The sequence below is a fragment of the Marmota monax genome, unplaced genomic scaffold, assembly GCF_021218885.2.
Source record: "Marmota monax isolate L192 unplaced genomic scaffold, Marmota_monax_Labrador192_F-V1.1 WCK01_AAM20220418_F8-fsc00285, whole genome shotgun sequence".
In the NCBI taxonomy this organism is placed as follows: Eukaryota; Metazoa; Chordata; class Mammalia; order Rodentia; family Sciuridae; genus Marmota; species Marmota monax.
In genome coordinates, this window is record NW_026695045.1 from 834,090 (window position 1) to 861,380 (window position 27,291).

General features: G+C 40.3%; 3 protein-coding genes across 4 annotated transcripts in view; 2 read left to right on the forward strand and 1 right to left on the reverse strand.

Moving 5' to 3' along the window:
* Window positions 1–639, reverse strand: part of Cep95 (centrosomal protein 95) — a 28,437-nt gene extending 27,798 nt beyond the window's left edge. For both annotated transcript variants that reach the window (XM_046427738.2, XM_046427737.2), the window contains exon 1: window positions 269–639. In XM_046427738.2, the coding sequence (XP_046283694.1) occupies window positions 269–398 (130 nt within the window). In that variant the 5' untranslated portion in view covers window positions 399–639. The remainder of the gene's footprint in view (window positions 1–268) is intronic.
* Window positions 640–770: 131 nt separating this feature from the next.
* On the forward strand, window positions 771–7,718 carry Ddx5 (DEAD-box helicase 5). The gene is made up of 14 exons (XM_046427740.2): window positions 771–888; window positions 1,178–1,356; window positions 2,566–2,731; window positions 3,013–3,109; window positions 3,203–3,336; window positions 3,460–3,525; window positions 3,824–3,965; window positions 4,047–4,207; window positions 4,293–4,465; window positions 4,787–4,897; window positions 5,089–5,150; window positions 5,247–5,306; window positions 6,564–6,788; window positions 7,014–7,718. Exons 2-14 carry the CDS (start codon window positions 1,313–1,315, stop codon window positions 7,415–7,417), a joined length of 1,845 nt encoding a protein of 614 aa, XP_046283696.1. The 5' UTR covers window positions 771–888; window positions 1,178–1,312; the 3' UTR covers window positions 7,418–7,718.
* Window positions 7,719–10,488: 2,770 nt separating this feature from the next.
* Window positions 10,489–25,406, forward strand: Polg2 (DNA polymerase gamma 2, accessory subunit). Its single transcript, XM_046427741.2, has 8 exons — window positions 10,489–11,231; window positions 15,249–15,375; window positions 15,499–15,604; window positions 16,611–16,784; window positions 20,862–21,002; window positions 21,119–21,199; window positions 22,863–22,963; window positions 25,189–25,406. Exons 1-8 carry the CDS (start codon window positions 10,673–10,675, stop codon window positions 25,352–25,354), a joined length of 1,455 nt encoding a protein of 484 aa, XP_046283697.1. The 5' UTR covers window positions 10,489–10,672; the 3' UTR covers window positions 25,355–25,406.
* Window positions 25,407–27,291: the final 1,885 nt, after the last annotated feature.

Below are 27,291 nucleotides of genomic sequence, written 5' to 3' on the forward strand. Positions count from 1 at the left end.
CGAGAAGATCTTTCTGACTGCTGTATAGCAGCCAGGATGCGGATGTCCTACCAGCTTCACCACAAGACCCCTCTTTCACAGCGCACGTCGCTGTCCGACTGCCTTGAAGCACAGAAGTAGTAAGGCTGAGACCCTTATCCGGAGAACCCGCGACTGCGACCTTGTGCCATACGGTCACGAGCTTCAGGGGCAGCCCAGACCCAGTACTGGACCGCCAGAAAGTTGGACAGCTTAAGTCCACACACCAGGGATCCAGGCCGAGACTCACCAGCCTCTGAGCCAGACATGTCGCGGAGACGGGTCGCCGCCGGACTCCAAGGCGGGCTCGCGGGTGACGGCGTCCGGTTAGGGCCACACTGCGCAGACCCGGAGCGAACAGAAGGGGGAACGGACCACATTGCGGGGAAGGAGGGGTGAAGAAGGGAGGGACGTTAAAACGGCTCCTCGCCGCTGATTGGTCATTACAGGAACACTTCCTTTCGCAGCACGCGACTAGGCAGCAGTTTGCGGGCTCTAAGAAACCATTCCCCGCGGGCAAGATCCCGCGAAAGTGTTCTCAGGGAGCCGGGCTGGGCAGGCCAGGTCATCCAGCAGCCCTGGCCCGTCTCCCGGGGGCAATAGAACTGCACTTCCGGTGAGCTCAGTTAGTTTGTGTTCCTCCGCCAACCGAGGAAGTAGTGCGGTCCGCTCACCCCATGGGGCAGTCACGTGACAATATCAGGCTCCGCCTTCTCACCTCAATTTGGTTATGGGCGTGGGGGCTCTTGCGGAGACGTAAACATCACCAAGTGGGGCGAGTGGGTTGGATTGTGCTGGCCTTTTTATAGCCTGGCTAGGCTTAAAAAAGGGCAGACTAGCTCGCTTGAGGTGTGGAAAGGCAAGAAAAAGGTGAAGTTAAGAGACTGCAAGATGAGGCAACCCAATGATAGATGGGCTCAGACGTGAAAGGGGCGAAAACCGGGCAACTGTGAGGGAGCGACCGCGGGGGGAGGGGTGAGAACATGGCGGATTCCGGAACGCCGGCGGGAGTTGCGGCCTTTGCGCGGGGGGCGGGGTGATTAGGTCATAGAGCGGCTCCCAGCATTCTTTGCGGTGGAGGAGGCGGTCCAGACTATAAAACCGGCTGCCGGGACTCGGCCGGCACCTCATTCATTTCCACCGGTCTCTGGTCGTTTAGCTCCAGTTGTTGTCATCGCGGTTCCTCCGCCGCTGCCGCCCCCTCAAGGCTTCGTCGTAGCCGAAGCCACTAACAGCGACTCGTCGCTCCCGATTCTCTTCATTTCGTTCCCCGCCAACCGCAACCATTGACGCCATGTCGGGTTATTCGAGTGACCGAGACCGCGGCCGGGATCGAGGGTGAGTGTGGGAACTAACCTGTCAGGCCGGGTGGGTGGGGGATGGGAGGGCGGGTGAGGGGGGCGGCGCGCGGAGGACTCGGCCTTTTCGGCCCATCTAGGGCCTCAATGGAAGGCTTGTGCCATTTTGATATTCAGGTAAAAGCCGTTGGAAGAGATTTGCCAGTTAATTGTCCTCAAGATGGCTTTTTGCTGGGGGGTGGGCAGGGAGCCCCCGGAGCCTCGGATTTAGCAACTGTGGGGGGAATCTGGACATTCGTTCTGCGTGGGGAGGAAAGCGCGACGCTTCGAGGCCACGGCGCCGCCGATAGGTGCAGCCTTTCGGGAGGGGTTTTGGGGGCGCCGGGTAATGTGTGGGCGTTGGGGGGCCGCTTGCGAGGCCATCGGTGCGCGGGAGGGTGTCCGGCGCTGGGGAATCGGCCTCGTGTCCGAGCGGCGAACACAAAATGCCGGCCTTGGACATGGCGGCGGCGCCTTTGTTACCCCGCCCGGCGGAGGAGCTCAAAATGGCAGCGTCGAGAAAATGTGGCGCAGAGAGAAATGCGAGACAAAGGGGGAAGCGCCGCCCCAGCGGGAACGCCGCCCGGCCGGCTCCGCCCGGGCCGGGACTCCTCCCCCGGTAGTCGCCGGCTCCTCCTTCTCTTTTTCCTCGCGTTATATAATTTTGCTACCTTGGTCGGGAGCTCTTCCGCGGGGTTCCCCCACTTCAGTTCTCCTGCGTGATTGTACCCGAGAACACCCTCCTCGTTTGGCTGCTTTCACTACTAGGGCTGTCCCGTTATCTATCAACACCAAAGCTGCTTTGCTTGAAAACAGCCGCAAAAACAACATCGTTGTTAAGCTGCTTCCTTCTTGTCTTTCTCCTACGTAATTCTTAAACTCGCGGGAAAGACTAATAGTAGATGCAAGCTGTTTACGCTTGTAATCTGAACTTATGCCTTTTGGGCAGCCAGTTTCCCACCTATGAATCCTAGGCTGTTTGGCCCCAATAGTGTGTACTGGGACCAGGGGAAGTGAGACATGCGACGCCAATTGTGGCTGTCAAGAGAATGACTGTTTCTAAGGATAAGTGATGGGCCTATCCTTAAGGAAGGACTCAGGTTGTATATCTGCATAAGGATACATTAGCCAATGTCAAGGGATAATAAGTGAATGTGTATTCGAATCTGTGGATTTTGGAAATGTAAATAACTTTTTTCCCTAATTTCAGGTTTGGTGCACCTCGATTTGGAGGGAGTAGGGCAGGGCCCCTATCTGGAAAGAAGTTTGGAAATCCTGGGGAGAAACTAGTTAAAAAGAAGTGGAACCTTGATGAGTTGCCCAAATTTGAGAAGAATTTTTATCAGGAACACCCTGATTTGGCTAGACGCACAGCAGTGAGTAATTTCTTATGGTTTCTAGTAAGTCAGAATTTGATAGGTATCTTGAAAATAGCTCCAGTTTTGGGAGAGTTAATTCTTTGACTTGGGGAAGAGGTATGACTTGCAAACAGGTGGCTTTGAATTTTCCATGTAAGATAGGTGGGGTGTAATAGGACAGGTGGTTTAATATTTCTGTATGTGAATGTAGTTAAAGTTCACTTGGGTCCGTTATAAGATTTTTTTGTTGGTGGTGATCTAGTTAGAGTCTAACTAATCTGCCCTAATTTGTTTTGTAGCAAGAAGTAGAGACATACAGAAGAAGCAAGGAAATTACAGTTAGAGGTCACAACTGTCCAAAGCCAGTACTGAATTTCTATGAAGCAAACTTCCCTGGTAAGTGCTAGTTCTCAGTTTCCATCCCCTTTCATGTTCCATCCTTTTTCTTGGTATTAAAATTTTTTACTGAAATTATTTTATTGATGACAGCAAACGTCATGGACGTGATTGCAAGGCAAAACTTCACGGAACCCACTGCAATTCAAGCTCAGGGATGGCCAGTTGCTCTAAGTGGATTGGATATGGTTGGAGTAGCACAGACTGGATCTGGAAAGACATTGTCTGTAAGTTACAGTTTAGTCACATTGTAACTTTTGGGTTAACTGGATGGTAAATACCAAGGAAGATGGAGGTAAAGGAAAAATAGCATTCTGATGTGTTCTTTCATGGTCCTTCTTTTCCAATAGTATTTGTTGCCTGCCATCGTCCACATCAATCATCAGCCATTCCTAGAGAGAGGTGATGGGCCTATTGTGAGTATATTTTTTAGATATTTGGCCAGCAGGATATTGTGGAGATGGGTAGGCTGTGTAGCAAACAATTTCCTAATTTGTTGTGCTTTTATATGTAGAGGTGTTAGTATTTTCGTCCAATTTAGCTTGAGCTACCTTAAGTATTATAAAGCATAAATAATCTGCCAGTACAAATTTAGCATTTTAAAGCAAGTATACACCTGGTTCAATTCCTAGTACCCCTCTCCCACCCAGAGAAAAAACTTCACAGACAGACCTAGTATCGAAGCCTGCTTAAAAACTTATTTCTTTTCCTTAGTGTTTGGTGCTGGCACCAACTCGGGAACTGGCCCAGCAGGTGCAGCAAGTAGCTGCTGAATACTGCAGAGCTTGTCGATTGAAGTCTACTTGCATCTATGGTGGTGCTCCCAAGGGACCACAGATCCGTGATTTGGAGAGAGGTATGCAATTTAAAAGGTTTTCCTCATCCTTAGCAGTGACATAAGTTCTAGGTATTAGTTGTATTTATCCATTTATTGAAGGTGTGGAAATCTGTATTGCAACACCTGGAAGACTGATTGACTTTTTAGAATGTGGGAAAACCAATCTGAGAAGAACAACCTACCTTGTCCTTGATGAAGCAGATAGGATGCTTGATATGGGCTTTGAACCCCAAATAAGGAAGATTGTGGATCAGATAAGAGTAAGCACCCTTGTATATGTTGCCTTTCAGACTCAATTCTGAGTGTTTTAGAGTACAATTTCATCTCCTCTCCCCCATTTTTCAGCCTGATAGGCAAACCCTAATGTGGAGTGCGACTTGGCCTAAAGAAGTAAGGCAACTTGCTGAAGATTTCCTGAAAGACTATATTCATATAAACATTGGTGCACTAGAACTAAGTGCAAACCATAACATTCTTCAGATTGTGGATGTATGTCACGACGTAGAAAAGGATGAAAAGTTAGTATTTTATTTTTGATTCTTATAAAAATCTTACGCAGTGAACGAATCATCGTGTCATGGGTCCTCTTAAAAATGACTTTAAGGGGCTGGGTTGTAGTTCAGAGGTACATGCATGAGACATTGGTCTAGGTTTGTCCCCAGCACCACATAAAAATAAGAAAAAGATACTGTGTCCACTTATAACTAAAAAAAAAAAAATTGGTTTTTGTAAAAAGTGACTTTAACTTGATAATATGAATGTATTTATTTAAAATTATTCTGCCAATCCTATCACCATTGATCTGCTTTTAAAATGCATGATTTTTCGTTTATCTCCAGACTTATTCGCCTGATGGAAGAGATCATGAGTGAGAAGGAGAATAAAACCATTGTTTTTGTTGAAACCAAAAGAAGATGTGATGAGCTTACTAGAAAAATGAGGAGAGATGGGTAAGTGGGCTTCCTCAGTTGAAATAATTTTAGGAAAATGCAAGTGATGAATCTTGGGTTTCATTTATGGGGATCATATGATAAGAAAAATTGTCTTATTTCTGGTGAAATGAAAGAGGTCTGCTACCTGAAATGCTAGAATCTGCCTCAGGTTTTAAATGTTAGTCTGCTAATGTAGCTTTTTAATCTAGGTGGCCTGCCATGGGTATCCATGGTGACAAGAGTCAACAGGAACGTGACTGGGTTCTAAATGGTAAGTATTTAAAAATATAGAAAATTTCTTATTAATTTGGATTTTTTTGCTCAGATTAATGGTTTTATATATATATATATATGCCTTCCTTTGTAGAATTCAAACACGGAAAAGCTCCTATTCTGATTGCTACAGATGTGGCCTCCAGAGGGCTAGGTTAGTACAAACTCGCATTCATGGCTTGGTTTCCCAGAAGATCTCCATGTAGTTTTTTTAAAGAAAGTTTATTGCTTTCTTTAACCTCTGCATTTTTTCCAAGTTTTTTTCACATAAAGGTGCAGTCTTTGTGGCAAGGCCTAGGCATGACAATCGGAGGACTCGAGGGGGATGGAGGACTAGTGATCGGCTGGCTGCTTCCAGTCGATTAGAGAGGTGAAAAGCTGAAAGTGTGCCAGTAATCTTCAAAGGGCAGAACATACCATCTCTGCCCCATAAACTGTTCTCTCCGGGGGAAAAAAATGGAAGTTATCCTCACAGTTCACTGCCGTGGTATTTCTTCTGTCCCATGCTTTGCATGATTGCCATGGTACAGCATTGTTTCCAAATGTTTACTGTGATCTGTGGGTCTTTGAGTTTCAGTGAGTTTGCTGAAATGTCGAAGAAATATTTCCAAACTTCAATGTTCAATGAAATTTTTGTTCAAGTTTGAAATGGAGAGAGCAGCTTTAAAAGGTACTAAGCCTTTTACAAATTGGTGAGTACTGGCACATGAGACCTAGAGCAGGAGCAACTTCTCACACTTAGTCAGTGGGAAAAGAAAGCAGTGCTTTGAAAGTTCCTCCCTCACCTACACAGTAGTCGTCATGTCGAGACCTGCCAGAGAGAGACACATTCTCAAGTGAATCCTGGCTTCTTGGAAGCGCTTGCCTAGACGAGACACAGTGCATAAAAACAACTTTTGGGGGACAGGTATGTTTTTCTTGCAGCTGCGGTTGTAAGGTCTTGGCAAGACAAGCAGTGTGGCCCGAATTTTGAACTTCTGATGAGTGTGTAATGCAAAGGACCTTGTACGTTTTTGTTCAAAGGTCCTCAAAATGAGCACATGAAGAGGTTGCTGTGAAACTATAAGTGGCCCTACTGCGCAGAAGCATTCAGATGTCACTTGATGATCTGTAAGGGGACTTGGCCGATTTGGGAATGTGCTAGGGAGAATACATATTGCTTTCGACAGGTGCTATCACTGGGTGGGCAATGACCTGTACAGATGCCATGTGCTTTTTTTTTTTTTTTTCTTTTTTTTTTTTTTCAACCTCAATGGTATTCCTACAGAGAATGGATAACCATTTTAACTGTATTTTTTGCAGCCCGTACCTTCTTGGGAATACAATTGTCTAACTTTTTATTTTTGGTCTGGCTGTTGTGGTGTGCAAAACTCCGTACATTGCTATTTTGCCACACTGCAACACCTTACAGATGTGGAAGATGTGAAATTTGTCATCAATTATGACTACCCTAACTCCTCAGAGGATTATATTCATCGAATTGGAAGAACTGCTCGCAGTACCAAAACAGGCACAGCATACACTTTCTTTACACCTAATAACATAAAGCAAGTGAGCGACCTTATCTCTGTGCTTCGTGAAGCTAATCAAGCAATTAATCCCAAGTTGCTTCAGTTGGTCGAAGACAGAGGTTCAGGTAAGGCTACTTCAATAAGATATATGGGTAGTTTTGGGATCACATTGCTATCTACAAATCCACTTAAATGGAACCTGGAGGGTGAGTAAAATTTTGAAATTTCTGTTGTGAAACTGTAAAACCCACTTCAAACCTAGCATGAATAGAGCTACCCAATTCTTTCTGTGTTCGCAATAATTTGTGCCATAGACCTAATTGATCAATTTGCAATTATTTTCTTAACAGGTCGTTCCAGGGGTAGAGGAGGCATGAAGGATGACCGTCGGGACAGATACTCTGCGGGCAAAAGGGGTGGATTTAATACCTTTAGAGACAGGGAAAATTATGACAGAGGTTACTCTAGTCTGCTTAAGAGAGATTTTGGGGCAAAAACTCAGAATGGTGTTTACAGTGCTGCAAATTATACCAATGGGAGCTTTGGAAGTAATTTTGTGTCTGCTGGTATACAGACCAGTTTTAGGACTGGTAATCCAACAGGGACTTACCAGAATGGTTATGATAGCACTCAGCAATATGGAAGTAATGTTCCAAATATGCACAATGGTATGAACCAACAGGCATATGCATATCCTGCTACTGCAGCTGCACCTATGATTGGCTATCCAATGCCAACAGGATATTCTCAATAAGACTTTAGAAGTATATGTAAATGTCTGTTTTTCATAATTGCTCTTTATATTGTGTGTTATCAGACAATAGTTATTTAAGAAACATGGGAAATGCAGAAATGACTGCAGTGCAGCAGTAATTATGGTGCACTTTTTCGCTATTTAAGTTGGATATTTCTCTACATTCCTGAAACAATTTTTAGGTTTTTTTTGTACTAGAAAATGCAGGCAGTGTTTTCACAAAAGTAACTGTACAGTGATTTGAAATACAATAAATGAAGGCGATGCATGGCCTTCCAATAAAAGATATTTGAAGACTGAATTAAGTGGAAATTGTACTTTATTTTACACATTGTCATGTAAAACTTGGCTTAGATGGTATGGGTTTTTGGTTTTGCTTTTTAAAAAAAAAAAAAAACTAAAGTGACTGATTTTTCCATTGGGAAATGGGAATCAAGAGGCCCCTTTAAAATGGGATGATTAAGGTAAATTTACGATTTTTTGACTAAATTGTATAAAAGCTTTGTCAGTAAGCTTCCAACATCAGGGAGTCATTTTTAATAGCCTGTTTTCCTTATTTGTTAGGATGAAAAAACAGTAGTAAGATAATAGAATCACCTGTATGGAATTGGAACAAACATGTATGACTGTTCTTTTGCAAAGTCTATAAAGAGCTTCAAATAACTTGCTTTTTCAAGAAGATTGTATCAGCAGCTGGGTATATAGCTCAGCTCAGTTGGTAGAGTGCTTTCCTCACATGCAAAAGGCCCTGGGTTCAATCCCCAGTACAATGAAAAAAGAAAAAAATTCATGCTCTTGACTGTATTGTGAACAACAAACATTTAAGCCTGAGAGCTGAGTCTTTACTGATTGAATATGCATAATGTCCTTAGTGCAGATTACTTGTAGATTCTAGTCTTTAAAGACTTTTCAGGTCTCTTGGTCATACTGAGAGTCATGAATGTCCTCATAATTCAGGGAGTTCTAGAGGTCTTCAAACTGTAAGGTCTATTCATACTCTTAACGGGGAAAACCTCATCAAAATGTTTAATCTGAGGCAACATAACCAAAAGCACAGTGAATTATACAGGTCAGGTCTTCATGTTAGATTCTACATGAGTTTATTGCTTTAAAAGAAAAAAAATCCAGGGGATAGTATTAGAGTTAACTTTGGTTCACCCACCTTTCTAATTTTACCAATGACTACTTCCCTATAAGGTCTGTTATATGTTTACCTTAGGATGTGGAAAGTCTAAAGGAGTCTTCATTTAAATTCTGAGGATTAAGTTGAGGCTTTGATGTTTAATGCCTTACCTCTAAAATGTAAAATGAGAATATGCTTAGGGTGGGGGCTGGGATAGGGAGTGGTATTTCTGGAACTAATAAACATTGAAAACTGAATTCAGCCTCTAGTACCCTGCCTGAATAGTTTTCAGTGGCATGGGTTAGTCTTGTGATTTTTAACTTAGAAAAAGCTTTTGGGATAGGTTGGAGCACTTATTACATATTTATTGTTTAATGTCTTTAACATGAGCCTTTTTAATTTGTAAACATATGGAAGTGATTGTGGGACTGTGGAAAAAAAACATTTACCTATTTACCTTTGAAATTTTAAGACAGTCCACTTTTTAGCATGTGTGTTGTGTCCAGCCTGTGGTTGTCTTTAATAAATGTGATTTTTTTTTCCTCCCCATTCTCTTCCTTTATTTATTTGCGAAGAAGCCTCTTCCCTAGTGAATTAGTGTAGAACAACATTTATTACTGTAATTGTTGACCTTCTCTCTCCCCCATCTGTTTGTTAACACCCACTTTGTAAGGAATTATTTCTTGAGCCTGTCCTACAACTTTTCCATGATCAACGTCCCCACCCCACTTTTTGGGATTGAAGTCGGGAGCATTTGACCATTAAATTACATCCTCATCCCTTTGGAGACAAGGACTGGCCAGCTGGCCTCAAAAACACATCCTGCCTTTTGAGTTGCTGGCGTTATAATTATGTGCCACCCGGGCCAGCAACGACAAAATATAACTAATTGAATTGCTAAACAGCCCCTTCCTTGGAACCTAGTGAAATGTAGCTTGTTACTCTCTACTGGGCCTATTAATCTTAAAACTTTCCAGAACCACCTAAGGGAAGCTATTAGGAAATGAACTTTGGAATCAGCTACTTTTTATCTCTGGCTGTATTTTCCCACTAAGCAATTAAAGTCTCTTCCTGTTAAAAAAGTGATTGTAAAGTCATCACATGTCTGCTAGATAGGTGGTTGAGGGTTCTGATCTTGGGAGTCTAAACCCAGGCAAACATCCCCTTTTGAAAAAGGCTGCTTGTACGTTAGGGGTTCTGTATCAGGGGAGGGCTTTTTTAAAACACAGCTGGAGGGATGGGGGTCATAGCTCAGTGGCAGAGCGCTTGCCTAGCATGTGTGAGGCACTAGGTTCCTATCTTGGCACCCAAGTCCATTGATTTTACTAAAGTATTAAAAAAAAAAAAATGGCTGGAGCTCAGTTCAAGACCACTCCAGGAGCTTTCTACCGGCAGCATTTGCCCTGAAAGCCTGGGTCTAAACCATCATAATGGTTAATTTTTTTTTTTTTTTTTTTTTTAATTTGGTGGGGAGGGAGTACTGGGGATTGAACTCAGGAGCATTCGACCACTGAGCTGTGGCTTTTAATCTGTCTCCTTTTGATCACCGGTGCTGACCTTACATCACGGGTCTCACTACGTTGCTTAGCGCCTCGCTTTTGCTGAGGCTGGCTTTGAACTCGCGAGCCTCTGGGAGTACAGGCGTGCACCACTGAGTCTGGCTAAAACCTTTTTAAAAATGGAAGCCAAATTTTATTTTTGTAGACACCTAAGATTAAGTAGTTTATTTAAATGGTGGTTTGGAGAACACAAATTTTGGTCGTATTTCCGGATTTCAAAGTATGGAAGTTAAAGTTGACTCAAGTGACTGCAGGACGCTGGTGAAAATTAGAAATGAGATACGGGTGAAAAAGGACCAATGACCAGCAATTGCCGGCAGGGGAGCCGGGGCGGGGGGCCGGCGCTACTAAACTGCTGTGAGTAGGTAGACAGTAAAGAGCCCGTGAGCAACACCGGGCGGGGCAAGCCGGAAGTGGCTGTCAATTCAGTGATTCACTTCCGGAGGCGGGTCCTTCCAGCGCATGCTCGTTTCCATCGCCTGCGGCGTCGTCCTCGAGAATTGCTACAGTTTGTGGCAGTTTGTTGGGCTCTTCACAGTGATGGGGTGTCGTGCTCTTTAACTCTTGAAGGAGATGCGCTCTAATGTAGCCATCAGGGCCTGCCGAAAAGTCTGCAGGTGTCTGTTGTCTGGGTTTGGGGGTCGAATAGAAGGGAGACAAGCCGAGCGTTTGGCGGAAAGGAGTGGCTCCCTCGGAGGGCACCCGAACGCCCACGCGGAGCTCGCCCGGGGCTGCGAGGAGACGGAAGCCCCCGAGTCTGCAGAGAGTGAGGCGCTGGTGGAGGTTTGTCAGAGAAGGCATTTTCTTAGCGGAACTAAGCAGCAGCTTAGCCGAGATTCTCTTCTGAGCGGGTGCCACCCGGGTTTTGGACCTTTAGGCATAGAGCTGCGGAAGAACCTGGCCGCAGAATGGTGGTCCTCGGTGGTGGTGTTCAGGGAGCAGGTCTTCGCGGTGGACGCCGTCCACCACGAACCAGGCCCTTCACTGCCGGGAGACGGCGCCTTCAGGTTAGTTTCGGCAGAAACTCTACGAGAAATCTTGCAAGACAAAGAACTGAGTAAGGAACAGCTAGTAGCATTTCTTGAGAACTTATTAAAAACTTCTGGGAAACTCCGGGAGAATCTTCTTCACGGTATGGTTCTTCACGATTTCATGCTTCAAAAACAGGTTTGGGGTAGAAAGGCAATCTCACTAAGTTTGGGGATTGCATCTGGTCCTTTTTTTCCCCCCATGCAAAGGAAGTCATCTGGGACTCGCCTCACTGAAGTGGTCCGTGGAGCAAATTGGTCCATGGAATTATTACTGTTTCTTAAAGAATTTGAATGGAAGAAGCTAGTAATGCTCTCAGTTTCACCGAGCAACCCCATAGACTTTTACAGCTCAATTGAATAGCCTAGAATTAAGAGCTGAGTTCAATCAAGTGTTTGAACCATTTGCTCATTGTTAACAAAAATGTTTACAAATATTTCCACAGTTATCTAATTGACTAATCAAAAGGTTTTTCTTTTCCCGCTTGAGCAAAAGGAAAAATTCATCCTTTCTCCCCAAATTAATCTTACTGAAAACTGATCTGCAGACTGGTTTGACCCTTTAGGTAATGTTTGAGTTTGCCAACTCTTAAGACTAATCAAGCTGTATAAGTATTTGTTGAGTGAATACACAGTAATTTGTGGGGCATTGTTGGCCTTTAAAGTCAAACACAACATAATGCCAAAATTCTGAAAGAAAAAAGGACCTCAGGTTCTTTACAGGACATACTTGCTGCCATAGGGTCTCATTTTTGTGAAATTTTGTCCTTGCCATCTTAGTACTATAGAGTAACTTAAAATATCGTAAACATCCATAGTTATGCCCATATTGTATCCTTTTAAAGATTTTCTTAATGAAATAAAGCAAATAAAAACAAACTGGTCAGATGCTGAGGTTGTGACTCAGTGGTAGAGTGCTCACCTAGTATGCATGAGGCACTGGGTTCGATCCTCAGCACCACATAAATATAAAGATATTGTGTCAACCTAAAACTAGAAAATAAATATTTTTAAAAATTGGTCATCAGTATGATGGTTTATATTCATAACACTTTATTTCATGATGGCTTTACTTTGGGATGTTGAATCACTATCTGCTCATTTACCATGACCAGGAAACAGATCATCTTCTTTCCTGTCTGTTAAATGGAAGCATGGTCTTTCCAGGTGCAGAATTAGAAAATGAAACATCCATTCATTTGAGCATCTATTTAGTTAGGAAACTTACTTGATTTAACTGCCAGTTCCTTAGTTGTCTAGTGTTTTTAGCTTAAACTTTCCCAGTTTGCCTTTTTTTTTCTGTTCCAAGTGCCTTTGTGCCCTTCCATCCCATATCTGAACTGTTGTGATACCCTCTACTTATAAGTTTTAAAAGTTTCTTAGCCATTCTGTCTCCAAATACTGCCCTGCGCTATTTTTATGCCTATATGTGGCTAATTATGTTAGACCTTTTCCCCATCTTGTCATCAATTTTCTTCAACACATTAACCATGTTTTAATGTTCATGTCTAATAACTCTAATGTATCTATTTTTATTATCTGTTTCTCTCTGAGCTTTTGGTCATTTGGACTCTGATATTCTAGGTAATTCATACATAAAAAGTTGTAGAGATAAATTGAAGTTACAGGTGGTGGTTTCTTACTGGAAGGATATACTTTTGCTCTGGCAAATACAGAGAGGGAGTGGGGTGCATAGCTTCTTTTTTTCTTTCTTTTTTTCTGATACCAGAGATTAAACCCAGGGGGACTTAACCATTGAACCACATCCCCAACCCTTTTTATTTTGAGACAAGTTGCTGAGGGCCTCATTAAGTTGCTGAGACTGGCTTTGAACTTGTGATATTCCTGCTTCAGTCTCCCAAACCTTGTGATGCATATGTTCTTAACAACATCAGGGACTCAGCTGATGAGGGATGTGGCTTCAGATCTTCACCTCTAGTGTGTAGTCCTGTTGGTGTCCCCAGTGAAAATTGGGTATTTACCAGGCCTGTTGGGTCACCAACAACAAGTTTTGTATTTCCCAGTAACAGCATTCAGCAGGATGCTCTGCTACTTGGGGAATTTGAAGAGAATCACTAAATATTGAGTTTACCTCTCTGTTCTTCCCTACTTTCCAGATCTTGGACCCTCATATTCCTTTCTGCCTTGGTAATGTCCTGTCTTTACACAGATTTTAACAAAATTTTGACCAGTATCTCTCATTACAACTTAGTTTCCCCAAATCAGGTAACGTGCAGTGCTGTAATTTACTGAGATGTAATCTGAGTGCACAAAGAACTTTTTTTACAATTCTAAGTAGAAATGTTATAATTCTAACTCTGAAATTATTTAATGTATATTAGAGGATAAAACAAATAGGTAAATGTTATTGGTACCAAGATTTTCACTGTAAGAGAAAAGGCAAAAATAAAAGGGAAGGCAAGGATAAACTGTAATGTTAATTGTGAACTGGGAATATCAGCATGAACTCATGTAAAACTACATATTTCTCAACTGTCTTTATTGAAAGAGCATAGAAGCAATGATATTCCATAGCAATGAGCACACTTAGCTCTAAGATCTTAATTTCTAAAATGAACCAATGCTTGGAGAAGTGGCTGATTCCAGGTCTTGGGCAGGAAAAGTACTAGGTGAGTTTGGAACACTTAATGGGACTAGAAAGCAAAGGGACACAGAAGCTAGCTTGATTTTGCACAAATTGAGCATTTAAAAAACATTGATCACGATGGATCATAACGCACTACGTAAAATAAATCTTACAGCCCATAGTGTTAATTAAAAAAATAATAATGAAGCCAAGGGTAGAGAAGAAGGGGTAGAAAAAGCATTTGTTTTAAAATATCAGGTGGGATATTATTGGAAAGCAGGATATTATTGGGGAGTAGATACTTACTACCTTAACTAAATAATCAAATTTGGTTGTGTAAGTATTGGAATAATGTGTGCTTTCCTGCTAAAAATAGTTAGCTCAAATTCAGTCTTAAGAAAACAGTAGATAGGGACTGGGACTCAGTGGTAAAGGGCTTGCCTAGCACATGTGAGGTGCTGGGTTTGAACCTCAGAGCCACATAAAAATAACTAAAGATATGTGTAAAAAAAGAAAACAATAGACAAATTACAAATGTGAGATAATGAATGACAGTCTGGATTAGAAAGCAAATGACAAAAATGTCATTGAAAGCAAAGTTGAGTTGGGAAGTCTTCTCAAGTCTTCTCAGTGGAAAGATTGAAGAAACCTATGGGGCTGGGGATGTGGCTCAAGCGGTAGTGCGCTCGCCTGGAGTGCGTGCGGCCCGGGTTCGATCCTCAGCACCACATACAAACAAAGATGTTGTGTCTGCCGAAAACTAAAAAAAAATAAATATTAGAAAATTCTCAAAAAAAAAAAAATAAAATAAAATAAAATGCAGTACATGGACCTTAATTAGAAAGAAAAGAGCAAAAAATGATAATTTGGGTGACAGAATAAAATATCAACCATGTGGGCTGAGGTTGTGGCTCAGCAGTAGAGCGCCTAGCACATGCGAGGCCCTGGGTTCGATCCTCGGCACCACATATAAATAAATAATATAAAAGTATTGTGTCCAACTACAACTAAAATAAATATTAAAAAAAATATCAACCATGTGCTGAATGATACTGTGGTTAATTTTTAGGTGTAATAAAGGTAAGCCGAGAGTAGTTTTTGTTTTATAGGAGTTGCATGTTGAAGTGTTTGGGTGAGAATAAGAAAAAGAAAACTTGGGAAAATGTTGATTATTGATGATTTTAGGTGAAGGGTATGCAGGTGTTCATTATATACAAGTGTCTACTATTCTTTCAATTTTCTTACAGATTTGAAAATCTTCAAACTAACAGTTTGGGGGGAACTACCAAAAATTAAGTGGTAATTTAAGATTTCTCTTCATTAGCTCCATGCTACTTACACTGCTGTGTTAACATTACACTATTAGTTTGTCTACAGATAAAAATGATTTGAGGGATGGGGATATAGCTCAGTTGGTAGAGTGCTTGTCTTGCATGCACAAGGCCCTGGGTTCAATCACCAGCACCAAAAAAAAAAAAAAAAAAATTTGGATTTCTAGAGTAGATTTATACATGACTGGTGTGTTTTTTGACAGGTGCCTTGGAGCAGTATGCTAATTGCCTGGATCTGGTAAACAAGAGGCTACCGTATGGCCTCGCTCAGATTGGAGTTTGTTTTCATCCTGTTTCTGACATAAAGCAGATTCCTAGTGGTGTTAAAAGGTATAAAATATGGCAAATAACCTAGCCTTGTATTTAAAAATGGTCAAGAACCAGATATTTCCACTTTTGGATAAATTATAAAATTTTCTGATGAGCTAACTCTGATATTTTTGATGTCTAAAGAATTGGTGAGAGGACTGAAGCTTCACTAGTATGGTTTACTTCTGCAAGGACTTCAAGCCAGTGGCTTGATTTCTGGTTGCGTCATCGACTCCTGTGGTGGAGAAAGGTACTACAATTATAACTTTATAGTTAAGTAAATCATCTTAATGTGTCAAAAGTAATGCTTCTGTGTCACAAATGAACTTAGATTTGATGTAGCTACATTATATTTGTAAGAGATAGCTATAATAAATCAACAAATAAAAATAAAAATTTTTTGTAATGACTTTCATTGTTCAGATTATAGACTTTCTTTGGTAAAGACACTTTTTGAGCTCAGATACTGTTGTTGATAAGAAGGTAGAGTTAAAGCCAGGCATGGTGGTTTACTCTAGTAGTCCCAGTTACTCAGAAGACTGAGGCAGAAGCGTTGCAAGTTCAAGTTCAGACGGGGCACCTTAGCAGGCACTGACTCAAAAAGAGCTTGTGGGGAGTGGGGGGTAGCTCAGTGGCAAAGCACTTTCCTAGTATGCTTGATGCCCTGGGTTCAATCCCCAGTACTGAGAGAACCATACAAGGTAGAATTCAAACCCCTCACCTGCCATTCTTCTCTGGGGAGAGTTCGACCCTTTCCTCTTTCACAGCGTCAGCATTTGCTTCCTACCTCTGTAAATGTTCCATGTTAGTCAAAATGGTTTTTATAATTTAAAATCATGTTTTTTTATATAATGAAAAGTTGAAGGGTTTTGTATTGCTGTTGTCTTACCTTTTCCCAACTTTTAAAAATCCCAAACCTAAACTAAACGGAAAAATCATAAATAACCAAGCACTTTACAGAAGGATAAGAATGGTAACCACACTTTTTTCTTTATCCAGTTTAGTTCATGTTTAAATTCCCTCTTATTCATTGGCTACAAAAAGTAGCATCAATAGTTTTTCTCACCTGTTCTTTCAGACTAAAAACGAGTATGTTTAGCAGTATACTCACGCATACTTAATTAAGTTTCAGAAGTTTTACTTGGGACTTGACTGGTTTCAGTCAGTTGCTGGATAGAGTCTTAGGCAACTTTAATTCTTAGGACTAATTAGGGGATTAGTGGTAAAAAGTTAATGAGACAAACTTTCTTTTCCAGTTTGCCATGAGTCCATCTAATTTCAGCAGCAGTGATTGTCAGGATGAAGAGGGACGTAAAGGAAACAAACTTTACTACAATTTTCCCTGGGGAAAGGAGCCAATAGAAACTCTGTGGAATCTAGGGGATCAAGAACTCCTACGCAAGTATCCTGGAAATGTGTCTAAATTACACGTACGTTTTTCCTTGAGCTCCTGTGTGCTTTTTTTACCCAGATTCTCTGTGATAATTTCTGAACCATTTGAGAATGATTACAGACCTGGTGTCCCATCACCCTTTAATATTTCAGTGTGTATTTTTCAGGTGACCCCTCTATAACCACAATGCAGCCATCAAAGTCAAGAAATTAGCAGCAATCCATTGTTACTATCCATTCCACAGAACCCTTCAGATTCAACTGGTAGGCCTGGTGAGGACCTTTATAGATCCAGGATCTAATCTGGATCATGTGTGTTCTATAGTCTGCTTCAGATGAACAGTTTCTTTTGTCTTTCTTGATCTTTCATGACCTTGGCACTTTTGAGGTGTGCAGGCTAGTTGCTTTGTTCTTTCCCCATTTATTCGTTTTCTTGTATTGGTATGGATTCACAGATTTCTATTTTTATGATAGGGTCCAATCTATTACTGTCAGTATTGATTTTCATTCCCAAATTGTCCTAGACATTTCCGGTGTCCTTTACTTTTCGCCCCTGTGCTGGGGATTGAATCCTTATGCATGGGAAGCAAGCTCTCTATCACTGAGCCACATCCCCAGCCTTCCAGTGTCCTTTTGACATGTTCCATCATCCTCTCTATTAGCACCTTCTCACCTTTTTATAACAAATTGTCATAAAAATATGAAGTTCATTTTATATTTTCTTTATTTAGCTATGAAGTCAGCCATTTCCTATTAAAGGACTAATGTATTTAAAAACAGATTTTGCTATGAGGTATATTCCATATAACCAGAAATCAGTGCTTGGGGCCCTATCCTGGGTACAAGTAGGAAATGTGGATGATTGCATATGTGTGTATTTACACACTTAACCTCTGTTTGTATCTCTTAAAATCTAGGAGTTCATACTAGTTCTTCAGATTCCACCCCAATGCCATGGAGTTTATTCTAGTTTTCCGTCTGTGCTAATTTGTAATTCTCTTCTTTGACAGCAACCTGGCTCCAAGTATTTTCAGTGTATTTACTTATTTTTCATTTGGCCTATGTAACCAAACTCCCTACCATATTTAGACAAAGCTCAGCTCCAGATGCACCATCCTTCCACCCCCATACCCTGGATGGATGTGAAGGAAGAAGGAAGAGAGGCTAGTTGGAAAAGTGGATACTGAGTATGCTTTCTCGCCTAGTGTTCTCACCAGAGCACAGGGAAGGAGGAAAGTGTGGCCCTGTTCACTCAGTCTCCTCTCTCCTCTACCAGTCACGCTGGCCACAAGTTTGGCCCTTGACCTTCTGGGCTGGATGTACCAAGCAACTTTAAAAGCTCAGCCCTGGCAAGGGGGAGAAACAGTGCTTCCTTTACTTCATAAAGTAAAACAGAATTTTCTAAAATTTAAGCAGATGACATAATCCCTTAAGAGAAGGGACCCTGCCTTCTAAAACTTCACTCCTTTGGCGAGGAGGAGCTGTGTTGTATCGCTCGAGTGTGGATTTTCTGACTTGCACGGGTGGGAGTTTTATGTGCCATTGGGGCTAATATAGTCTGACAGGGAAAAAAGGTGCCTGCAACTTGAAAGGGCTTGGATGATGAAAACGAACGGGTTGAGTAGCCCTCTCTGCAATGCCTGAGACTAGAAATGTTCTGAATTTGGATTTTTTTAGTTTTTGGAATATTTGCCGTATATATAAAATAAGATACCTTGGTGAAATTAATTTCAAGTTCACATTCACCTCATTCACGGACACTGCAGATAATTTTAGGTAATATTTTCATGTGCCTGGGTTTTGACTTTGAGCCATCACATGAGGCCAGGTGTGGAATTTTCTACTTGTGGTGCCATGTCAGTACTCAAAAAATTTTGAGTTTTTGATTTTCAGTTTAGGAATGCTCAACCTATAATTCATGTATAACAAATAGAAAGCTGATTAATTTTGAAATTTGAATAAGATACCTAACAAATAATTAGCTTATTCACGAACATTTTCCATAATTCTACTAAGGTCATACTTCATTTTGGGGTATTTCAACTCTCAAATGAAACTTACTTCACTAATTATTACAAAGACCAAATCAAACTTGTGAATAGTGATTTAAGGATGATCTTATATCATGGCTGTTAGTCACATGATAGTCTTTATTTTGGTCTGGGGATTGAACCCAGGGGTGCTTAACCACTGAGCTACAATCCCTTGTCTTTTTAATTTTTTATATTGAGAAGACTTCTCAAAGTTGCTTTATGGCCTCACTGAGTTGCTGAGGCTGGCCCCAAATTTTCAATCCTCCTGCCTCAGACTCCCAAATTGCTGGGATTATTGGTGTGTGCCACTGTACCCAGCTCATGATATTCTTTTAAAAAATAATAATAATAATTTTTTTTTAGTTGTTGATTGGCCTTTATTTATTTACTTATATGTGGTGCTGAGAATCGAACCCAGTGCCTCACACATGCTAGACAAGCACTCCATCAACTGAGCCACAACCCTTGCCCCTCATGATATTCTTTATTGGAGTAATTTTCACAAATGAAACATTTTCTACTGCACAATTTTTGCTCTTCCATGGAATTATTCTTCTATTTCTGTAGTTCACACAATTATTCATCATTAGGTGAACATATTGTAAATTATTAAGTAGAATTTCTGCCATTTGGTGTTTAGCTTTGAGAGCTGGGAATGTAGCTCAGTGGTAGAGCACTTGCCTAGTGTGCGTGAGACTCTGGGTTCAGTCCCCAGCACTGCAAAAAGCAGAACAGTAAAGCAATTCAGTGAAGGCTGAACAGTTAAGACAGAAATTCAGGGCTGGGGATGTGGCTCAAGCGGTAGCGCGCTCGCCTGGCATGCGTGCGGCCCGGGTTCGATCCTCAGCACCACATACAAAGATGTTGTGCCTGCTGATAACTAAAAAATAAATATTAAAAAAAAAAAAAAAGACAGAAATTCATTGTAGAAGATACGAGAAACCAAATGCTAGATATTCTAGCTAAGACCAATTACCATTAGATAGCTTGACATCCATGGATATTCAGTTTTAAAATATTAGAAAACAAAACATTCTTAATACTTAATAACAAGCAGGCTTTCTCTTGCAGTGCCTCAGAATTATCTTACTCAATATCAGTTCTATAAATGTGTGAAAGACTTCAACTCTTAATGGAGTTAGATTAGATATCAGAAAGCTCAATGCCCTTTGAGGGCAAGTTTTTAATCTTTTGAAGTATCATATGTAATTCAAATGTCTGTATGTATGTGTATTAATGAAGACTGTTTGATCATGGATAATTAAAAGAAGTTGAAGGTTGTTGTTTTTTAAGCATTCAAAAAAAAAAAAAATCACAGCCAGGTGCAGTGGTATGTACCTATAAACCCAGCTACTCAGGAGGCTGAGATAAGGAGAATGGCAAGTTCAAGGCCTGCTTGGGCAACAAGACTGTCTCAAAATAAAATATATAAAGGGTTTGGGATGTACATTAGTGGTAAAGCACTTACCTAACATGTATGTGAGGACCTAGGATCAATACCCAGCACTGCAGGAAAAAAATAATAATAACAATGATAATAGGAAGAAAAGAAAAAAGAACTGTTTTAAAACTTGAAAGTTTTTTAAATTGAATTTTTTTCATATTTGAGATGATTCTTCAATTTAAAAGAGAGAAATAAGTTTATCAATACTTGATGTATATAATGTATTTATTGTATTTTATATTCATAATTACAGCTCTAACCCAAAAGTCAAGTTCTTAAGAGATGTTTATTAGAGTGTTCCCTTTCTAGCTACCATTCACCTAGGAAGCACTGAGAAAAGGTGGCACTTGCTCCACTCCAGCTTAGTCCATCCATTCTGGGTGCAGAGCCCAGCACTGTTGTGTTGTAGATTCACAGCTGACTGTGAGTGGCTGCCTGGGATCCACTGGTGAAATCTGAACTCCCTGTGCAGAATGTGTCCCCATTATATTTGTGCCCAGTGCCTAGCATAGGCCTGGTCCAGACGGGATGCTTTGGGAATTGAATTCTTAAGTTTGTATTCTGATCATATAATTCTGAAATATATAATTTTAATAAAGAGTTCTGTTAATGTGACAACTTCAGTCTTTTCTGTGAAGGGCCGAGATGGACGGAAAAATGTGGTACCTTGTGTCCTGTCTGTAAGTGGGGATCTGGACCGAGGCGTGCTAGCCTACCTCTATGATTCTCTCCAGCTCACCGAGAACTCCTTTGCAAGGAAGAAAATCCTTCATAGAAAGGTGCTTTTGATATTTCAGAGATGGACTTGGGAAACTAAACTTAGGGAACTTTTTCCTTTTTTTATGTTAATTGTGCCCTTTTTCTCCCTCTTGCTTGTGACTTTTAATTGCCTTAGGTCCTGAAGCTCCACCCTTGCTTAGTCCCTGTAAAGGTGGCCTTGGATGTGGGAAGAGGCCCTACGGTGGAGCTAAGACAAGTGAGTTCACCTGCAAGCTGTGATTTTAATTATGACTCTTACTCCAAGTGAACTTGGTAGCTTGCCACTTGAAATTTTATTTTTATTTGCTTACTTTTGAAATGTTTTAATTAAATATTGAACTGTGGATAAATACTGTGGTTAATTACAGACGGATGAACTATGGTATAAAGGAGGCTGAATACAATTCAGTGGATTTTGCTGTTGAAGTCATGCCCACTCAGTTTCATATTTTAATGATTTTATATAGTTTTAGGGCTTGTGATGTAGCTCAGTGGTTGAGAGCTTGTCTGCAACGCCCTGGATTCAATCCCCAGCATCACCAAAAAAAAAACCCACAAACAATTTTAGCAATTAAAATATGTATACAGATGTCTAATGGATTATTTCTTTCCATTTTAACTTAATGCTTGTTGATATAAGCAGAGGTTCTAGATCAGTGATTTTGGTTTTTCTTACCTGTCTTGGTCTAATGATTAAATATTATTGAGAAAAACCAGTGGCTTGGTTTTCATTTTTTTCCGGAGATTCCTTTTTTCATTTTTTTTTGGAGATTCCTTTTTTAGCTGTCATCATTTCTGTCCAGGACTGAGACCCACCCGGCCTCTCTGGTGAGGTCTGTAAAGTGGCAGTAGTGAGCCAGCAAAGAGGACTGTGGCTTGTGCTGCACACCCTTGCAGCTTGCAAGTTCCTAGGGTTTGAGAAACTGCTCTCAGGGACACCATTTGGTCATATCTGGAGGCATTTTTGATAGTCACAGGAGGGGAAGTGGGGTATGGCCAAAGCCCCTGTGTCTGAAGTGCCCAGGGGACAAAGCCAATGCTGGCCATTATAAATTTTCCTTTGTTTTGCTTTGCTTTCCTGCTCATAGAGAAGAAGTAAGGTCCACTGTGTCATTTAATAGTCATTACTTTTCCATTTGCAGTCAGACTTTGTCCATTCTCTCGGGACATTTCTGTGATTGGCTTCTGGAATTCCATGCTACAAGTTTTTCTCACATTTTATCCTCCTGGCTCTTCTCTCTCTTTGATAATGGTAGCATAATCCTAGGGCTCAATTTTCACCTCTCACATGAGTTGAGAGTTAACATTGCTCTTTGGACCTGTTTTTTATCTGACAGAACCAGTTTTAGTTTAATTGGGTTTGTTTTGAATGATAATGGTGATTAAAAATCATTTGATATAAAAATATCTCTCAGAAGATATTTTATCTTCTGACTCCAGACTTTTTATATCCCCCTACCCACACCCCACAAGGCTTATCCAAAGGTGGAAAGTTCTCTAGAGGTAAGATGAACGCTTCTCGCATCCTCAAATCAACTCTAAATATATCTATAAAAATTTTTTAAAAATTAATATGGGATATTAATGCCTCATTATTTATTTATTTTTGCAGTACTATGGATTGAACTCAAGGCCTTGTATATGATGGGCAAGTGCTCTACTCCTGAGCCACACACACCCCTACTCTTTTTATTTCATTTTATTTTGAGTCAGTGTCTTGCTGAATTGTCTAGATTGTCCTCAGCTTGTCCAAGTAGCTGGATTACAGGTGTGCACCACTTCACCTGGACTTAGAGATTGAAGAAGGTGATTTGTGGTTTCACAAAAATAGGACACTGTTTTTCCTTCTTTCTATTTGAGGTCTTTATATTTTTCTTCAGGTTTGTCAAGGGCTATATAATGAATTACTAGAAAGTGGAATTTCTGTGTGGCCTGGATACTTGGAAACCTTGCCATCTTCATTGGAACAGCTTTATTCAAAGTAAGAGTGAGTTATTTTCCTTGCATAAGAAATGTGTTTTTTTCAGTTATTACATGTGTCTTTAGTTAATGACAATTGAAATAAAACTCGAAATGTATATGTAATTTAAAATTATTCCTTATTGTCCCTTTTATAGAGCCATGTGCCCTTTAATAAACCTATTAAGTCCCACATTCTCAATTCTGCAAATATTTCAACAAAATTGACACAGGTGTACTAAATTGGTTGGAAATCATAATCTAGAATTTACATATGTATATGTAAATTATATATTTTTTAATAATTTAAGTTGGGCACAATACCTTTATTTCATGAATTTATTTTTATGTGGTGCTGAGGATCAAACCTATTGTAAATTATATATGTAAATTATATATTTTTTAATAATTTTTTTAAGTTGGGCACAGTACCTTTATTTCATGAATTTATTTTTATGTGGTGCTGAGGATCAAACCTATTGCCTTACACATATGAGACAAGCACTCTACCACTGAGCTACAACTCCAGCTCCTGGAAATTATATTTTTTAAACACTATATTCATTCATCTATTACTTTTCTCAAAAGACTATGTAGACCTCTAAAAAATAATAGTTATTTAAAAGTTGCCATATGTGGTGGTATATCTGTTACTCAATTCAAGTTTCACCTCTGGGATGAGGGGACAAAATGGGTTAATTGCTATAGCAGGGAACAAAAGGTACATTTGAGCACATGCTGTGTACAGTTCTAAAGCTTCATGTCATGAAGTATGTGTACCTCAGTTTATCCATTAGAGACGACATTACATACATAAGGTGCATTTGTTGAATCAGAACTCAAGGAATATGATGCCTTTCCTTGGCTCATTCTGAGATTAAGGGGAAGAGAATTCTACCCAAGCAGAGAGAACTAGTCTTCTCAGGGATTGGCACCTCTGCTCACCAGATTGCTCAAGACTGAAACTGGTTACTGGTTGATCACCCTTAACCTGAAAATTCAGAATCTGAAATGCTCTGAAACCTGAAACTTTTTGAGTGCTGACGGTTCACAAGTGGAAATTTCCACACCTGACCTCATGTGACAGGTTGCGGTCAAAACCCAGGTGCACCAAAGATGTCAGCCTGCCTCCTAAATAGATGTCAAATTCACATCTCTGTCTTTATAGTTAAGGTCATCCAAGTTAAGGTCACCAGTATCTTTTGTGTAGTATTGGATTCATCTCCTAATTGATCTCCCTTTATCTAGTCTTGCTAGTTCTGCTATTTTATTAATAAAAATGATTCATTCTTCTTTCTTTTTGGGTGTATTTTTATTTACTTATTTATTTTTTACTGTTTGTGTTGAATATATGTCTTTTGGATAAAGTGATCTGAAAGTTTGTATTCTGAACTCCTTAAAACTTACCTTCTGGATAATGTCTGCAAAAAATAGCTTTCTATTTTTAGAAACAGCAACTAATGGTTTTATCATATATCAAATGAAGAGATTGAACTTTCCAGTCCTCACAGGTTCTAAAACCTTACCTTTGAGTCATGCGGATGTAACAAGTATTGTTATTATTTATGCGGCTTTTGTCCCCCACATATTTTTATCCATATATTTATTATTAAATACCACTGTGCCTTATGCATTTTGATACTGAACAAGACAAAGTTCCCTGGTCTTGGTTTTTGTGAAGCTAGTATCTAAAACAGATAACAAATAACTAAATAGATAAAATAGTTTTAATGGAATCCTACAAAGGAAGTAAGCATTTAATGAGATAGTGTGGCTTGCTGAGCAGAAAGGCCAGTGTAGATATATTCAGTGATTGCTGAACTACAAACTCTATTAGCATGCTATAAGTTATAAAAAATGCGTGTAGTTGGTATAATTTGCTGTACACCTGATCTTTACTATAACATTGTTTATTATACTAGACTTTAAAATCATTGTTCTTGAATTACAGCCAAGTTCCAAAGGCTGTGGGAGTTATGAGGTTCATCCATATCACACCAAATGTGTGTTGAGGTGCCAATGTTTATGTCTCTGGTTTTAGTTTCTCAAGAATTCCTTAATTACAATCCATTACAAACTCTAGGAATTTTGCTTTGAATATGATTCGGAAACAAAAAAAGTTGGGTTTGTCTGCTTCAGCTATCAGGCCCTGACCTTGAGTTGGAAGTGGCAGGGCTGTGGTTGAAGCTGGCACTGTGGGTTTGTGTATTTGAGTTCATGTGTTTTGTTGAACTTCTCTTTTCTTAGGTATGATGAAATGAGTATCCTTTTCACAGTTTTGATTACTGAAACTACTTTGGAGAATGGATTAATACATCTGAGAAATAGAGATACCACAATGAAGGAAATGATGCATATATCCAAATTAAAAGACTTTTTAATCAAGTATATGTCATCAGCTAAGAATGTATAGGTTTTCACATTTGTATAATAAATACTCTCCTAATTTGGTTGTTTTATGTTCATTTGGATTGTTTTTAGTTCCTTTGCACTCAGAAGTAGACATTTTTTGGTGTTTTCTTTGATTCATTTGTTGTTATACTTTTGATATATTTTATCGTATCAAGAATATGTTAAGCTACAAGAAACGAAAATCCTACTATACTGGTTTAAGCAATTTGAGGTTTGTTTTTCTCATATAACAAAAAATGGTGGGGACAGACCATCTAAAGCTAGTGTAACTGTATAGTTAGGGACCTAGGCACTGGGTTGACCACCATCTGTAGTATGTTGACTTGTTGCCTCCTGATCACAGGTGACTGCTGCATTTCCAGCCTTCTTGTCCACCTTCTAATTAGGAAAGTCAAGGAGACAAGAGCTAGCCAGTGAAGATTCTTCCCATTTTAGTTATGAAAATAAGAGCTTTCCTAGTCACTGCAATCAGAAGATCTCTCCATCTCATTGATCAGAATTGGGCCATGTGGCAGTTGGTCCAGGATCAGTCACCATCTAAGGAAATGAGAATGCACTGATTTAGTAAAATGTAGCTTATCCCTTGGAGTACAGTATTATCTTACTGTCTGACCATGGGTTTTTTTATCAGGAAAAAAAGAGGGTTTTGTAGTCCCAAGGATTGAACACAGAGGCACTTTACCACTAAGCTATATCCCCAGCCCTTTTTATTTTATTTTGAGACAAGGTCTTGCTAAGTTGCTGAGGCTGGCCTAACACTTCCAATCCTCCTGCCTCAGCCTCTTAAGTAGCTGTCTCAACATAAAAAATTCAAGAAGGGCAGGGGCTATGACTCAGTGGTAAAGCACCCTGGGTTCAATCCCTAGTACACGGGAGGGGCGTAATTTACATAAAAATAAATTTACCTATTTCAAGTGATAAGTTTTGACAAGTAACTGCCAACACAATGATAACAGGACATTTTCATCACCCCAAAACATCCCCTCATGCCATTTTAGTATGCCTTAGTAGGAAACCTTATTAGGTTGAGAGCTACATAGCTGGACTGTTTCTTTTTGACAGAACTTCCCCCAACCCAGATGCTTTTAATAAATTTTCATGATCATAAATATTTTATTTATTCTTATGTGGTGCTGAGGATCGAACCCAGGGCATCACACGTGCTAGGTAAGTGCTCTACCGCTGAGCCATATCCCCAGCCCTCATATTTTCACCAAGTAAAAATTTACAGACTTTAAATTTTTTCTCTCATTGATGTTGTTAAGCCACATTGCTCTCTATTGAAACATGTTAGAAACCTATGAGGCTGGGTGCAGTGGTGTGTGTCTGAAATCCCAGCTACTCATTGGCTGAGGCAGGTGGATCACAAGTTTGAGACTAGCCTGGGCAACTTACCAAGATCTTGTCCCCCAAAATAAAAAGGACTGGGGATGCAGCTCTGTAGTAGAGCACCCCTGAGTTCAACCTCCAGTCCTGGGGGTGGGGGACAGAAAAACAGTCCTGAAACTCATTGTTTACTTAGCTATAAGAATGTTCTTGGAGACAGTGGCCTGCTATGTTTATAGTATGTCCTCATGTGAAGAAGCATAGAAATTTTCCTGATTTAAATATCAGGGATTGTGTGTTTCTCCTGAATCACTGACCTATTACATCTTTACATTGGCCTTTTATCCATAGGTTGAATCCCATCCATGGGTTCAATCAACCGTGGGTTAAAAGTACTCGGTGGGGGGGGGGGACACAAAATCTTGCATCTGTTTAAACATACTCCCCCGCTCTGTTATTATTCCCTAAATAACTGTTTGATGGAATTTACTTGTCTCGGGTGTACATACTCTGGAGCTGACTTAAAGCACAGGGGAGGATGTGCACAGGTTCTGTGCACAACTGTGGATCTTGGTATCCAAGGGGAATTCTGGAACTAATCCCCATAGATAC